This window comes from Molothrus aeneus, unplaced genomic scaffold (assembly GCF_037042795.1).
Source record: "Molothrus aeneus isolate 106 unplaced genomic scaffold, BPBGC_Maene_1.0 scaffold_252, whole genome shotgun sequence".
Classification (NCBI taxonomy): Eukaryota; Metazoa; Chordata; class Aves; order Passeriformes; family Icteridae; genus Molothrus; species Molothrus aeneus.
In genome coordinates, this window is record NW_027098916.1 from 83838 (window position 1) to 98988 (window position 15151).

The 15151-nt window shown below is 57.6% G+C and overlaps 2 protein-coding genes across 2 annotated transcripts; both read right to left on the bottom strand.

The window, feature by feature from the left end:
* Positions 1 to 6715: 6715 nt before the first annotated feature.
* LOC136569807 (uncharacterized) lies at positions 6716 to 10472 on the bottom strand. Its single transcript, XM_066570170.1, is given in 5 exon segments — positions 6716 to 6993; positions 7753 to 8846; positions 9108 to 9217; positions 9635 to 9765; positions 9869 to 10472. Coding segments are annotated over 5 exon segments (2217 nt in total).
* A 1511-nt stretch (positions 10473 to 11983) lies between these two features.
* CD79A (CD79a molecule) lies at positions 11984 to 14594 on the bottom strand. The gene is made up of 5 exons (XM_066570174.1): positions 14481 to 14594; positions 13413 to 13859; positions 13224 to 13342; positions 12439 to 12507; positions 11984 to 12314 (listed from the first exon to the last, which is right to left on the bottom strand). Exons 1-5 carry the CDS (start codon positions 14569 to 14571, stop codon positions 12201 to 12203), a joined length of 840 nt encoding a protein of 279 aa, XP_066426271.1. The 5' UTR covers positions 14572 to 14594; the 3' UTR covers positions 11984 to 12200.
* Positions 14595 to 15151: the final 557 nt, after the last annotated feature.

Sequence of the window (15151 nt, forward strand, 5' to 3'; positions counted from 1 at the left end):
CAGGAGGAAGAAGATGCTAACCGAATGATTTATTCCAAGAACTGCAAAGATGGATGCCCGAGAATCCTACGGCCAGAAGCCTCTACCTGCCCTCACCTTCTCACAAGTCCTAGTCCGCCATAATGGATCCTGGTGGGGCAGAGCTGTCCATACAGCTCAGAACAAGACCTGAAAAGACATCTGACCGGATGCTTCTAAAGAGACAAGAGAGTCTGATGCCTGTCTGAGCTCCTGAGTCCAAAGTTCTATGGCCTCGGTGCCATTCTCTAGGAATGCAGAGATCACAGATGCTAACAATGATGCCAGGGTTTCTGACAGGCCCCTCCAAGGCCTAAGGTAAAAGACATGACATATCCAAACAACACATAATACACAAAAGACAAGTGACACGATACACGCCGGGACTGCTCTGCCCTGCGCACCTCAGCACTGTGATCAAAAGTGAGACTTTGCTTTTATGGGGCCTAAAGGGCCACCTCTTGGCTACCCTCATCTCCAGAGCCAACTCAAACCCCCCCGCCCCGCCCCAGCCCCCTGCTTTCATCCCCTCTGTGGGTCGCAGCCCTCTACTTATCTCTGGAACATCTGGGGATGCGGGTCCGTCTCAGGTGCAAAGGAAGGACGTCTCACCAGCTGGGAAGCTCCTGCTCTTACGAGGCTGTTGTCTCTTAGACAGCTATAGTAAAGAAAACCAAACATCAGTGCCTGATCTTGGCACCACATCAGCCAAAACCCCACATGTCTGCTACTCACCGTGCTCCTAAGATGGCCCGGCTCCTCGGGTCGCATGCTTCGGGCACGCTCGGAGGCTGATGCCATCGTCACGGGGTACGCCTGGCTTGAGAGGACAGGAAGTGATGAAACCTGAGCGGACCCTGGCTCCTCCTCCCTACTTCCCCAACTCACCGCAACTCCTCGGCGGTTCCTGACGGCCGCCCGAAACGCAGGGCTCGTGAGAGGGGCAAACCAGTCCGTCAGCCCGTTGGGGATGGGAGCTTGGCGTGCTCCGAGTGGATTGCCTAAGGCACAAAAACAAGAATGGAGACTGAGACGTGCCCCAGGAATTGAGACCTCAGCAACAAGAAAGGCTACCGCTCACTGATCACCTTGCTCTCCTGAACTTGACTGCTGAGATCCAGATTTACTTCCTAAAAATAAAGACAAAAAACAGCGCTGAAACAGGGCCACACTTGACACTCCCCCTGCAGAGACAAATGGTGACTGACCTGCTTGTGGGAACCCCCTCACCCAGGATGGGGGGCTCTGCCATGGATGCAATGCATCTGCACCTGAAAGAAAGTTAGAACATATGTCAAACACCTGCAGGATAACTCAAAAGCTGCAAACACCTTATATCAATCTCGGAATAGCATCTAGAGTCCAAGTCCAGCCCACATTACAAACTCCAAGTCCCCGGGACTTCTATTACACCAGGCTACACGGCAGGGCAGAGCAGCTCCGGCACAAATGTGTGCAGACACCCGTGACACAGGACAGACAGGACACGACAAACAATGGGCACACAACACAGACAGAAATCTCTTGGCAAGAAGGATGACTGCGAGGACTGACAAGATGCCAAAAGAGATGACTGAGGTGAGACCAATGGCAAGCTGACGAGGCTCAGAAAACACTGAAGGAAGAAGATGCTGACTGAATGATTTATTCCAAGAACCGCAAAGACGGATGACCAAGAATCCTCTACCTGTCCTCGCCTTCTTTCAAGTCCTAGTCCGCCATAACGGATCCTGGCGGGGCATAGCTGTACATACAGCTCAGAACAAGACCTGACAAGACATCTGACTGGATGCTTCCAAAGAGAGAACTTTTGACTGGGGAGCTCAGACAGGTATCAGAATTGCATCTACAGCCTGGGTGCCAGGCCAAGGAATGCAGAGATCACAGATGCTAAGAATGATGCCAGGGTTTCTGATAGGCCACTTCAAGGCCTAAGATAAAAGACATGAAATACCTAAACAACATAGAATGCATGATAGACAAGTGACACGAGACAAACCGGAACTGCTCTGCCCTGTGCACCTCAGCACGGTGTTCACAGCGATGCTTTTCCTTTACGGGGCCTAAGGGGCCACTTCTTGGGCATCCCCATCTCCAAAGCTGAATCCAAAAGCCCTCCCGGCGAGTCATGACCCAGAACCCGCTGTCCCCCCCTCTGTGGGTAGTAGCCATCTACTTATCTGTCAGACAGGTGGGCAGGCTGATCCGCGTCGGGTGCCAAAGAAAGCGGACGCGCCGTCTGGGAAGTCCCTGCTGACACCGGGCTATTGTCTCTTAGTCTGCCAAGAGAGACAAAACCAAATATGAGTGCACAATCTTAGCAGCACAGCAGCCAAAACACAACAACTTCGCTACTCACCCTTCTCCTAAGAATGCCCGGTTCCTCAGGCCGCACGCTTCAGGCTTGCTCGGAGGCCGACGCCATGGTTGCAGGGTGCACCTGGGTAAAGTGGAGACGAGGGGATTTGCCATTGCTGAGACCTCAGCAGAGCCTCACCCATGCTCCCTACCTCCTGCACTCACCACAACTCCTATGCCATTCCTGAGGGCTACCTGGATGGGACTGTGAAATAGAGAATTTGAAGGCTTCATCATCACGACGTCCTGTAATGCCTCCACAGGGCTCACATTTGCAGGATATCCGGTGCATCAGCCGGCCGGTGACGGGGGCTGGACACGCGCTGAGTCAATTGCCTAAAACGCACAAACGAGAATGGATGCTTAGAGCTGCACCAGAAACTGAGACCGGAGCAATAACAACTGCTTCTGTACGCTACTCAATGCTCACCTCACCCACTCGGCCTTGACTGCTGCTCTCGGCCTTGACTTCCTAAAAAGAAAGACAAAGAACAGAGCTGTAACAGAATCATCATTTACACTTCTGCTGCAGATACAAATGGTGACTGACCTGCTTAGGGGAATCCCCTTACCCAGGATGGGGCTCTCTGGCACAGATTTAATCCATCTGAATCTGAAAAAAAAGTACAAGAGTCAAACTGTTGCAGGCTAACTTAAGAGCTCCAGATATCCTGTGTCCATCTACAAATCCCATCTAGAGTCCAACTACACCCCACATTACAAACTTCAAGTCCCCGGGACTTCTCCTATTGCACCAGGCTATGCGGCAGGGCAGAGCAGCTCCGGCACAAATGTGTGCAGACACCCGTGACACGGGACAGGACGTGACAGACAACGCGGACACAACACGGACAGAAATCTCCTGGCGAGGAAAATGGCTGCGAGGACTGAGAGAATGCAAAAGGAGATGACTGAGGTGAGACCGAGGGTGAGCTGATGAGGCTCAGAGAAACCTGGAGGAAGAAGATGCTAACCGAATGATTTATTCCAAGAACTGCAAAGATGGATGACGAGAATCCTACGGCCAGAAGCCTCTACCTGCCCTCACGTTCTTTCAAGCCCTAGTCCGCCATAATGGATCCTGGCGGGGCACAGCTGTCCATACAGCTCAGAACAAGACCTGAAAAGACATCTGACCAGATGCTTCTAAAGAGACAAGAGAGTCTGATGCCTGTCTGAGCTCCTGAGGCAAAAGTTCCATGGCTTGGCTGCCAGGCCGAGGAATGCAGAGAGCACAGATGCTAACAATGATGCCAGGGTTTCTGACAGGCCCCTCCAAGACCTAAGGTAAAGGACATGACATATCCAAACAACACATAATACACAAAAGACAAGTGACACGATACACACCGGGACTGCTCTGCCCTGCACACCTCAATTTTGATGACAGAACTGACACTTTCCTTTTATGGGGCCTAAGTGGCCGCTTCATGGACGCCCCCATCTCCAAAGTGGACTCAAAAACCCCTCCCAGTGGGTCCCTACCCTGCACCCCGCTTTCATCCCCTCTGTGGGTTGTAGCCCTCTACTTATCTCTCAGACGTCTGGGGATGCAGGTCCGTGTCAGGTGCAAAAGAAGGCAGCCTCAACATCTGGGAAGTTCCTGCTGGCACTGTTGTTCAACAACTCCCTGTTGTTTCTTAGTCAGCTACATGAAAGAAATGCAAATATCAATGCATGATATCTGCAGCACACTGGCCAAAACCCAACAATTCTGCCACTCACCGTTCTCCTAAGAATGCCCGGCTCCTGGGGCCGCACCCTTCGGCCGCGCTCCGAGGCTGATGAAAACACAGGAACGGATGCTTAGAGTTGCACCGGAAAGTGAGACTGGAGCAATAACAACTGCTTCTGGACGCTACTCAATGCTCACCTTGCCCACCTCACCTTGACTGCTGATATCCAGCTTTACCTCCTAAAAAGAAAAAGAACAGAGCTGTAACAAAGTCACAGTTTACACTCTCCCTGCAGAGACAAATGGTGACTGACCTGCTCGGGGGAACCTCCTCACTCGGGATGGGTGGATGGATTTTGCCCTGGATTTTATCCTTCTGCATCTGAAAGAAATTGAGGACAAAAGTCAAAGGGCTGCCGGATAACTTCACAGCTCCAAACATCTTCTGTCTACCTAGGAATATCATCTAGAGTCTGGCAACGCCCCACAAACTGCAAGTCCCCGGGACTTGTCCTATTGCAGCAGGCTATGCGGCAGGGCAGGGCAGAGCAGCTCCGGCACAAATATGTGCAGACACCCGTGACACGGAACGTGACAAACAGGGGGACAACAAACACAACACATTATGCTTGTGGTGAGGGTCTCGAGGGGAAAAGGCAAAAGGGACCCCAAAGACACACTAGGTAACACGGTACACCGGACAACACGACGGGGACCGGAACTGTTCTGCGCTGCCCGCCTGAAAGCTGCCATCAAAATCAGAGCCTCTCCCTTCAGCTGTCCTAAGAGGCCGCTTGGAAGAGATTGCTTTTCCCTCTGCTAATTTTTAAATCTGTCCCAGGAACTCCCAACCCGCTACTCTCCCATTGTTCCAACTCCAGGCCATGGCCCTGACTTATCTTTTGGATGATCGGTGATGAGGATCCACGTTGCACCTGAAATGAGTCTGCCTCTGAGGGCCCCGTGATCGCCTGTTAGCCTCTCAGTCAGCTACAATAAAGAAAACCAAAACCAATGTATGAGTACAGAGTTATGTGGGCCAAATCCCAGCGAGTCAGCTACTTGCCCTCTCCTGAGTGTGCCCGGCTCCTTCAGGCTCCAGCTTCATCCTGATTCCAAGGCTGTGGCCGTTATTATGAGTGGCACCTGGGTTAGAGAAAGGCAAAGTGAAATGGCATTCCTGTGAGTGCAGTGGGTGACCTTGTGTGCTATAAGACATGTGAATGTCTCTACTAGGCTTCTAAAAGGCCTTGGGTGGGCCTCAAATAAACACCCTTTCTCACCCTGCTGCCTTCAAACCCATGCCCCCAACAATAACTCCTAACTGGATACCTGCTCGGCCTCCCTCTCCTAGTCACAATCCTCAACTCACCTGAAACCTCAATCTCAAACATCATCTTGGACACTGGGCAGATCCCTCTTGTGACACGATGAATCTGCTGAAAAAAGTGTTGTAGCTGACACAACCGGCAGCCTCTGGAAGCTGCGCTCCTCCTAAAAAAAAAACAGAACAAAACCGGAAATTACAAATGCACTTTACCACCCCTAAACATAAAACCCAAAATTGTGAACTTAAATACTCGCTGTATTCCAGGCTGTTTTCTTCACAGTATCTTCAAAGCCTTTGTTGCCTTAGATGCCCAGAAACACCTGCTGAAAACAAGCTGAGATAAGCTGAAAAAGCTTCTTCACTGAAATGAGAGGAGAGCTCTTATCCCAGCACCTCCCAGAGGGGGAATGAAGGCCCTGAGCAAAGGCTGGGGTTAATATACCCCTGATGGTGCCCGCCTCTCGTTCCCATGGCACCCAGGAAAAGGGAGGGGGCTAATCCCACCAGGTATAAAAACCGTCAGAGAAGCTACAGCTGTTTGGCTCCTCTGACTCAAATTTAAGGTGAGTAAGGGCTTGTTATAGAAGAAAACTCTCCAGAAGAATAACAGCGCTTTCTTTTTTGCAACAACTACTTGGAGCAGAAGAACAGAAATCTGGTAAGACATAAAACTTTGTGTTAAGATTACATAACTAGATAAATTGGGTGGTTTGCTGTTAACTCACATATTCCTTGGTGATGGTACTAAGTAGAAGGTCACGTGTGACTAAGAAGAATACTAATGATGTAAATAGTCTAAGTCTCCTTGGGACTCGTAATTCGGCCTATCTATGTTATAAACAAAAATAAGAAAAAGAAAAGACTCCTGGGCAGCATATGGGTTAAGTGCGTGCCAGGCTCACCCTGCTCTGAGATAGCTGGCCCAAAGGCACAGAAAGAAGTGCCCAGAAATGAATATCTAAGTCCTTCAAATGCTGAAAAAGACAGAGTTTCCTTTAAGTGAACCCACAAAAATAAGAAACCAGGGAAACTGGCTCCACTGTAACTGATAAAATGGCAAATAAACCAATTCTGCCCTTTAATTTATTCTCCAAAATATTGTGGAAAGAAGGGCTCTCCTCAATTTGAATCCCTCCAGCACTGGAAAAAGAGAAATGTTTCCCGCAGTGCATACCCTTAGCAAGGAGGGACAGCTGGGGAAGGTTGGCACTTCAGGCTCACAAGGCAGCCTGACTTTGCGGTGGTGGCAGTTTGGGTCTGGGAGGCACCGGGCGTAACGCACCACGTTCAGCTGCAGCCGGCCGCTCCGGGTCCCGGGCCCCGCGGCACCAGCACTAGCGCCGCTCCGGGCCCCGCAGCACCAGCGCCACTCCGGGTCCCGGGCCCCGCGGCACCAGCACCAGCGCCGCTCCGGGTCCCGGGCCCCGCGGCACTAGCGCCGCTCCGGGCCCCGCAGCACCAGCACCAGCGCCGCTCCGGGCCCCGCGGCACCGGCGCCGCTCCGGGTCCCGGGCCCCGCGGCACCGGCGCCGCTCCGTGTCCCGGGCCCCGCGGCACCAGCACCAGCGCCGCTCCGTGTCCCGGGCCCCGCGGCACCGGCGCCGCCCTTTCCCTGGCACACAAAACCGGCCGGGCTCCCGATGGCGGATGGCAGGAGACGCTTCCTTGCGCTGGGGTTTGGCTTCTATCAGTCCCCTATCTGTTGCTTATCAGTGTCTTTTCAGTCTCTCTTATTAGTTCCTTATCTGTCCCTTATCAGTTTCTTATCAGTGTCTTTTCAGGCTCTCTTATCGGTCCTTTATCAGTCCCTTATCAGTCTCTTATCAGCTCCCTATCATTCTCCCTGGTGTTGCTCCTCTGGGTGGAAAGCTGTTTCTAATTTTACTTCTTGGTTTACTCGTCTGACTTGTTATCAATAAGTGTAATGAACAACCTTAATAAGTAATTAATAACCCTAATTGGAGCCAGTTTTGGGCAAAACAAGGGTGTTTGGGGCGGGGTTTGGCAGGGAGGATTTCTGGGGTGTATCAGAAAGGGGGGGCATGGGGAACTTCCCGGGAGGGAGGTTTGGGGGAGTTGAGGGTTCTTGGAGGGATCTGGGGGTCACTCAAGGGTTACGGGGTCCCTGAGGGGTTTTGGGGACCCCAGGCCAAGAGGCTTGGGGGTCTCCAGGGTATTTTGGGGCGGGTCTCTGCGGAATTTGGAGTCGCCGGGGGTCAGGGGGAGCCAAAAGAAGAGCGGGACCCCAGGGCTCGAACAAACCGCCTTTATTGGGGAGGGGGCGCCCACAAAAAGGGGGGAGGTCCCCCCTCGCAGCTCCCTCCTCATCGGGAGGGGGCCCCCCAGCAGCCCCCCCTGCAGGGGCACCCGCAGCCCCTCGGGAAGGGGGGCGAGGAGGGGGAGCCCCCTCCCCAGTCGGGGCGGCGCCGCTTGGGGGGCTGGTGGCAGCAGCGGGGCGGGTCGCGACAGAGAGGGGGCGGGGCGCGGTGGAAAGGGTCGCGACAGGGCCGGGTGGCGTGCTGGTGACAGAGGCGGTCGCGGCGCTGGGCCGTGTCGCAGCAGAGCCGGCAGCGGCAGCAGCATCGGCACCGTTCCCTCATGTTCTGGGGGGCTCCGGGGGGCTCCGGGCTCCAGGGGCGGGGGTCCCGGGAGGGTCTGGGGGCGGCCGGGGGGTCGCAGGGGGGCGCCGCGCTCCAGAGCTGGTGGGTCCGGGGGGATCTGGGGGGGTCTAGAGGGGGCCGGGTGGGACCTGGGGAATCCCAGAGGGGTCTGGGGGCGTCTGGGGGATCCCACGGGGGTCTGGGGGCAGCCAGCAGGGCCCGGGGGGGCTCCGGGTTCCAGAACTGGGGGGTTTGGGGCGGCCTGGGGGTGTCCAGGATGGCTGCGGGCAGCTCCGGGCTCCAGGGTCTGGGGTCCCACGGGGGTCTGGGGGGGTCCCAGAGGGGTCGGGGGGGGTCCGGGGGGGCCTTGCGGGGCTCCGGGCTCCAGATCTGGGGGGCTCGGGAGGGTCTGGGGGGGGTCGGGGGGGCTCGGGCGACATCCCAGAGGAGACTGGGGGGGGTTCGGGGGCAACCCCAGGGGGGTCTGGGGGCGGCCCAAGGGGACCCGGCGGGGGCCGGGGGGTCCCAGGGGGTCTCGATTCGCCAGAATCTGGGGGCGTGAGGGGCTCTGGGGGCGCGGGGGGCTCTGGTTTGGGGGGGCCCCGCGGGGGGAGGGTCTGGGCTGAAGGCTAGGGGGGCGATGGGGGTCCAGCCTTCATCCCTCGCCCCCTCCTCATCCTCCTCCTCCTCCTGCTGGGGAGGGGGCTGGGGGCATCTCCAGAAGGGGGAGGGCGGCGGCAGGAGCCCCCCGGGACCAGCCCAGGTCTGGAGGAGCTCCCCGGGGGTCTCATCCTCCTCATCCTCGGCCGAGCTCCACGAGAACGGGTTCTGGGGGTGAGGGGGGGGGGGTCAGTACAACCCCCCCGGGACACCCCAAAAAAAAGGTGAGATCCCCCTCGGGACACCCCCCCAAAACAGGGTGAGACCCTCCCGGGACACCCCAAAAACAGGCTGGGACCCCCCCTCAAAAAACAGGGTGGGACCCCCAAAAACAGGGTAAGACCCCCCCCCCAAACCAGGATGTGACCCCCCAGGGGTGGGACCCCCTGGGACACCCCCAAAACCAGGGTGGGACCCCCAAAAACAGGGTAAGACCCCCCCCTCCAAACCGGGATGTGGGACCCCCTGGGACACCCCCAAAAACCACGGTGGGACCCCCTCCCACCCTCCAAATTCCAGACTCACCTCCCGTTCTCGGAGGGCTCCAAAAATGGGGCTGGGGGTGCGGGGGGGCAGCTGTGGGAGAGGGGGGAGCAGGTAAGGGAAAAATTGATGCAATTTTGGAGCATTTTGGGCACTTTTGAAGTATTTTGGGGGCAATTTTTTGAGTTTTTTGGGGGCACTTTTGGAATATTTTTGGGGCACTTTTGAGATTTTCAGGGACATGTTTGAAGCCCTTTTAGGACATTTTTGGAGCATTTTGGGGGCACTTTTGGATCCCTTTTAGGGCAATTTTGAAGCCCTTTTGGGGCACTTTTGGAGGCACTTTTGAAGCCCTTTTGGAGTTTTTTGGGGGCACTTTTGAAGCCCTTTTAGGGCATTTTTGGAGTTTTTTGGGACATGTTTGAAGTCTTTTTGGGGCACTTTTCAAGGTTTTCTGGGACACTTTTGGATCCCTTTTAGGGCAATTTTGGAATTTTTTGGGGCACTCACTGTGTGGCCAACATGAAGTGGGCTGGGGGTCCCAGCAGGGGGGTCCCCCACCTCCCACCCCCCCAAACTGAGCACTCGTCCTGGGGGTCCTGGCCTTGCATCTTCCCGGGGGTTCCCTGCTGGAGACAACACTTGATTTGGGGTAAAAACAAAGGTGAAAATATTTTGGGGTAAAAACAAAAGTAGAAATAGTTTGGGGTAAAAAGCTCCCTCCCCTCGGGTCGGGGGCAGTACCTGAGGGCTGGGCCGGGGTCCGGTGGGCCAGGAACACCCCCAGGTCCGGGGGTCCCTGCCGGTGGTGCCTCCTGAGCGCGGCCACGAGGCTGCGGCGCCGCTCGCCGACCAAATCCCGCCCCGCAAACACCCCCAGACTCCCCAGCAGCGAGGCCAGCCCCGCCACCAGCTCCCTCAGCGCCTCGCCCGGGACCCCCCCGAGCTGTGCCCCCTCCCCAGTTCGGGGGGCCGGGGCAGGGGGTCCGTCCCCGGCGGGGCCGGGGGTCAGCAGGCGGCGAACGTCCAGCGATTTCACCTCGTGGTTGAAGAGGCCGCGGTGGCACAGGCGGCGCTGGGTGATCACCACGGGCTTGGGCGGGCCCAGGGGGCTGCCCAGAGCGAGGCCCCCCCACTGGGGGGGCTGCAGCCAGCGGTGGGGGGCCCAGGGTGGGCGGGAGCCCCTCACGGGGGGCGGCTTGGGGCCGAACTTGGCGGCGTCGCGCTCGCGTTTGGTGCGGAGCCGTTTGGGTTTGGGTTGTCTGGCGGGTTTGGGTTTGGTGCCCGGGCTCGGGAGGGGGCGGTGGGCCCGCGGTGGGACCTCACGGTGGTGGGGGTGGTGGCTCATGGTGGAAAAGCTGAGAAAAGAGAGGGCTTTGAGGAGTTTTACATCCAACTCAGGGTCCCCGTTATTCCCACCATGGAACCACTTGGCAATCACAGGACCCCCAATTCAGCACCCCCAGGACTCCCCGTTCCCCCCTCAGAATCCCCCAATTCCACCTCAGGACCCCCTGGTTACCCTTGGGACCCCCATTTCCCCCTCAGAATCCCCCAGTTCCACCTCGGGACACCCCATTCACCTCAAGGACCCGCTGGGTACCCCTAGGACCCACAGTTCCCCTCACGACCCCCCATTTTCCCCTCAGATACCGCCCAATATCCCCAGACCCCCTGCAGGGCCCAGAGCCCACTCCAACCCCCATTTTCCCCTCAGATCTCCCCACCACGAGCCCCTCCCGTTCCTTTCCAAGACCTGTATTCCCCCCCAGGACTCTCAATCCTCCCCAGTTCCCCCCATTTTTCCCCAATTTCGCCTCAATTTCCACACCTGCCGCGGGGCCACGTCCCCTCACGCGCCGGCGGGCGGGGCCGAGGCCGTGGCCGTTGGGGGCCAGGGCTCGCTTGAATTCTCCCGCGCTTCGCTCCGATTGGCCCGCGGGGCGAAGCGCTCGGCATCTGATTGGCTGAGGGTGCGGGGACGGGACAAGGCGGCCCTCCGAGGGAGGGTCGGGGCCTCCCCGTGAGGGGAAGGAGGGGCGAGTCTGAGGGAAGTTTGGGAATAACGGGTGGAAATGAGGGGAAAAATGGGAAAATTAGGCAGAAAAATGGAGGAAACAGGGGAGTAATGGGGTGCAGTGAGGGGTATTTTTGGAAATTTGAGGGAAATCTGGGGGAGAACTGTGGGGAAATGGCCGTAGTGGGGTAAAGTGGGAGGAGAACAGAGAGAATGGGGAATAATGGGGGGAAATGGGGATAAAGGGGGAAAATGGGGATAGTGAGGGAAAATGGGGGGAAATTGGGAGATAGCGCGGGAAAATGGGACGTAGTGGGCTAAAACTGGGAATTATGAGGGAAAATTGTGAGAAAATTTGTCATAAAACTGAAGGAAAATAGGAGAAATTGTGGAGAAAGTGAAGCAAATTGGATAGAATGGGGGAATTTGGAGAGAATGGGAAAAATTGGGAGAAAGGAGGGGGAAACAGGATAAAACGTGGGGTATTTTGGATAATGGGGGAAACTGGGGATAATTGGGTAAAATGGGGTGAAACTGGGGGTAACGGGATAAAATAGGGGGAAATTTGGGATAATGGGATAAAATAGAGGGAAAGTGGGGATTATGGGGTAAAATAGGGGAAAACGGGATAATGGGGTAAAATAGGGCAATAATGGGGTAAAATGGGGGAAACTGAGGATAACCAGGTAAAATAGGGAAAAACTGGGGATAACGGGGTAGAATAGGGGGAAACTCGGGATAATGGGATAAAACGGAAATTTTAAGGAAAAAGGGGGTTATTTTAAGGAAAATGGGGGAAAATTTGTGATAATGGGGGCAAACAGAGGCCACATCTCATCATCTATTCACAGCTTATTAAAGATTAATTAATTCTTTATTAGCAATTCATCAGCTCCAGGCGAGGGGGGGGTCCCCCAGTACCCCCCTTGCCCCTCACCCGCTTTGATTCGATTTATTTTGGTTTATTACCAGCGCTGCCTTGAGTTACCGAAGCAAAGCCTTTGGGGGGCTTTGGGGAGGGGTCCCGTGGGACCCCCCCACCTTATTTTGGGGCGTCTTTTAAGGTTTTTCCAGGAGGCCATCGGCGGCAGGGGGGGTCCCCACGTCCTGGTAGGTGGGCTGGACCCCCCGGGAAATGTCCTCGTACATGGAGCACTCGTCCAGGTTCAGCCCCTGCCAGGGGAAATTGGGGTGGGGGGTTTGGTTAGGGGGTGAAGGACCCCCCTAATCCCCCCCTTTTTCTGGGGGGCTTCCCCAAGCCCCTTTTCTGGGGGGAGGGGTCTCCCCCCAAGGTCACCTCATAAAGGTTTTCCTCCTCCAAGGAGATTTTCTTGGGCTGGAGGAGCCGCTCGTTGGCCCAGCGCTTCTGGGAGGGGGAAAAAGGGGGTACAGGGGGGGTTTGGGGGATACCCGAGGGGATTTGGGGGATACAGGGGGGTTTGGGGGGAAAAAAGGGGGTACAGGGGGGTTTGGGGGGAAAAAAGGGGGGATAAAGGGGGGGTTTGGGGGGAAAAAAGGGGGGATAAAGGGGGGGTTTGGGGGATACCCGAGGGGATTTGGGGGATACAGGGGGGTTTGGGGGGAAAAAAGGGGGATACAGGGGGGGTTTGGGGGATACCTGGGGGAATTTGGGGGGAAAGAAGTGGTACAGGAGGGATTTGGGTGGTACCTTGGGGAGGAATTGAGGGGGATTTGGGGTCCTAGGGGGAAAAAAGTGGGTACAGGGAGGGTTTGGGGGATACCTGGGGGGATTTGGGAGTCCTTGGGGAAAAACGGGGTACAGGGAGGGTTTGGGAGATACCTGGGGGGGAATTGAGGGGGATTTGGGATCCTGGGAGTTAACTGGGGGTCTCCAGGGGGAAAAAAAGGGGTATGGGGGGTTTGGGGGATACCCTGGGGGAATTTGGGGGTCCCGGGGGGGACTGGGGGTCTCCAGGGGGCAGTTAGGGGTGGCAGGGGGCGTTTAGGGGTATCTGCAAGGGGATTTGGGGGTGCCAGCAGGAACTGGGGCTGTCGGGACCGAGCCCTCAGGGACACCAGGGCCGGGATTAGTGTCGGGGGTCCCGGACGCCCCCTCCTCACCCTGAAGAGCAGCAGCAGCCCCGGCCCCGCCGCGCACAGCAGCAGCAGCACCCCCTGCGCCGTCAGGATCCTGTTCTTGGTGGCGTCGCCCAGCTCCAGCAACGGCACCGGCACCGCCTCTGCCGCACCAGGTGAGTCAGCCCGACCCCAGAACCGCCCCCAACCCCCCAGAAACGCCCCCAGACTCACCCAGCACCCTGACGAAGGTGCCGCAGGACTGCGCGGCCGCCTGGCCCCGCCACACCCGGCAGAAGTAGAGCCCGCTGTGGTTGTGCCGCAGGTGCGGGAAGCTCAGCCGGGACACACCTGGGCGCTCCTGGCTCACCTGGCGGCCGCTGCCCTCGGCCGGCACCTCCCGCGGCCAGGTGCAGTTCCAGGTGTGGCCCAGGTAGCGCCGGGGGCACACCTGCAGCCAGGTGACGTTGGCGTCCTCGGGCTCGTAGCGGCACTCGATGGACAGGAACGAGCCCAGGGACCCCGAGCGGGACGGGGGTCCCGGCTGCACGCGGACCCCTCCCCACGAGCCGCAGGTGGGGCTGGGGTCGGGGCTGGTGGGCACCGAGAGAGGGGTGGGGGACTCCGAGTGAGGGGGCACGGCCGAGGGGGGCCAGTAGGTAGTGGTCTCGCCATGGGAACCTGGGGGGATAATGGGGGGGGGGGGTTATTGAGGAGGGGTCTGGGGGGTCCTTGAGGGGTCATTGGGGAGGGGTCTGGGGGGTCATTGGGGAGGGACCCGGGGTCCTTGAGGGGCTGGGGGGTCAGTGGGACTCCTCTGTGGGTGGGGGTCTTGCCTAGGACCCCCTCAGGTGCCCCCAGGACCCCCCCGGGCCCCTCGGCCCTCCCCCCCAGTTTCAGTTCCCGTTGGGCACCGGAAGCTGCGGGGGGGGGCGGGGGGGGTCCCAGGGGAGACCCCGGCCCAGGTGGGTGGGTGGGGAACACCCTGAGACCCCAGACCCCAACCCGGTGACCCCGGAAGTGAAATCCTTGGCATCCCCAAGGCCCCAGACCCAAACTGAGGCCCCAGACTCAAACCCGGTGACCCCGGAAGTGCGATCCTTGGCATCCCCAAGACCCCAACCCGGTGACCCCGGAAGTGCGATCCTTGGCATCCCCAAGACCCCAGACCCAAACTGAGACCCCAAACCCTAAGACCCCGGAAATCCTGAAACACCCAGGCCCAAATCCAGAGGCCCCGGAAGTGAGATCCTCAGGAGACCCCAGCCCCAAATCCATTACCCAGCCCCCCCCCAGTGATACCTGGGAGGAAGAGAAGGAGGCTGAGGATGAGGAGGGGGCTCGGGACCCCCAGTTTTGGGGGAGCCCCCCGGGTTTGGGGAGCGGCCGCCATCGGCTGCGTGCGCCCGGGCCCGGTAGGAGATTCGCCCCAGTGCCCCGGGGGGAGGAGGGAAATGGGGGGAAACCGCCCCAAAAATCCCCTGAGACCCCGCCCCAAAATCCCCTGAGACCCTGCCCCAAAATCCCCCGGGATTTCAGGGGCTTGGGTCTGGGGGTTTCAGGGTTTGGGGTCTCAGGATTTGGGTCTGGGGGGTCTCACAGTTTGGGTCTGGGGGTTTCAGGGGTTTGGGTCTGGGGGTTTTAGGGTTTGGGGTTTCAGTGGCCCTGGGGTCTCAGGGTTTGGGTCTGGGGGTCACATCCTGTGAAAAAATGCAAATCACTTATTTTTAAAACTTTAAAAGTTTAATAATATTAAAACCGTTATAAAAACGGCAATACAATTAGAATAGCAATAATCTGTACAATTTGAATTTGGACAACGTGGAGAGGTTGGTGGGCTCCGAGGGTCACCCGTGGGGGGCAGTTTGGGGGTCCCGGGGGGGTCCTGGGGGGGTCCCCTGGGTCCCTCCCCGCCCTTCCTACAGGAAGCTCCGGCGGCATCGGGCACTGCCTCCATGTGCTCTGCCCGCCCC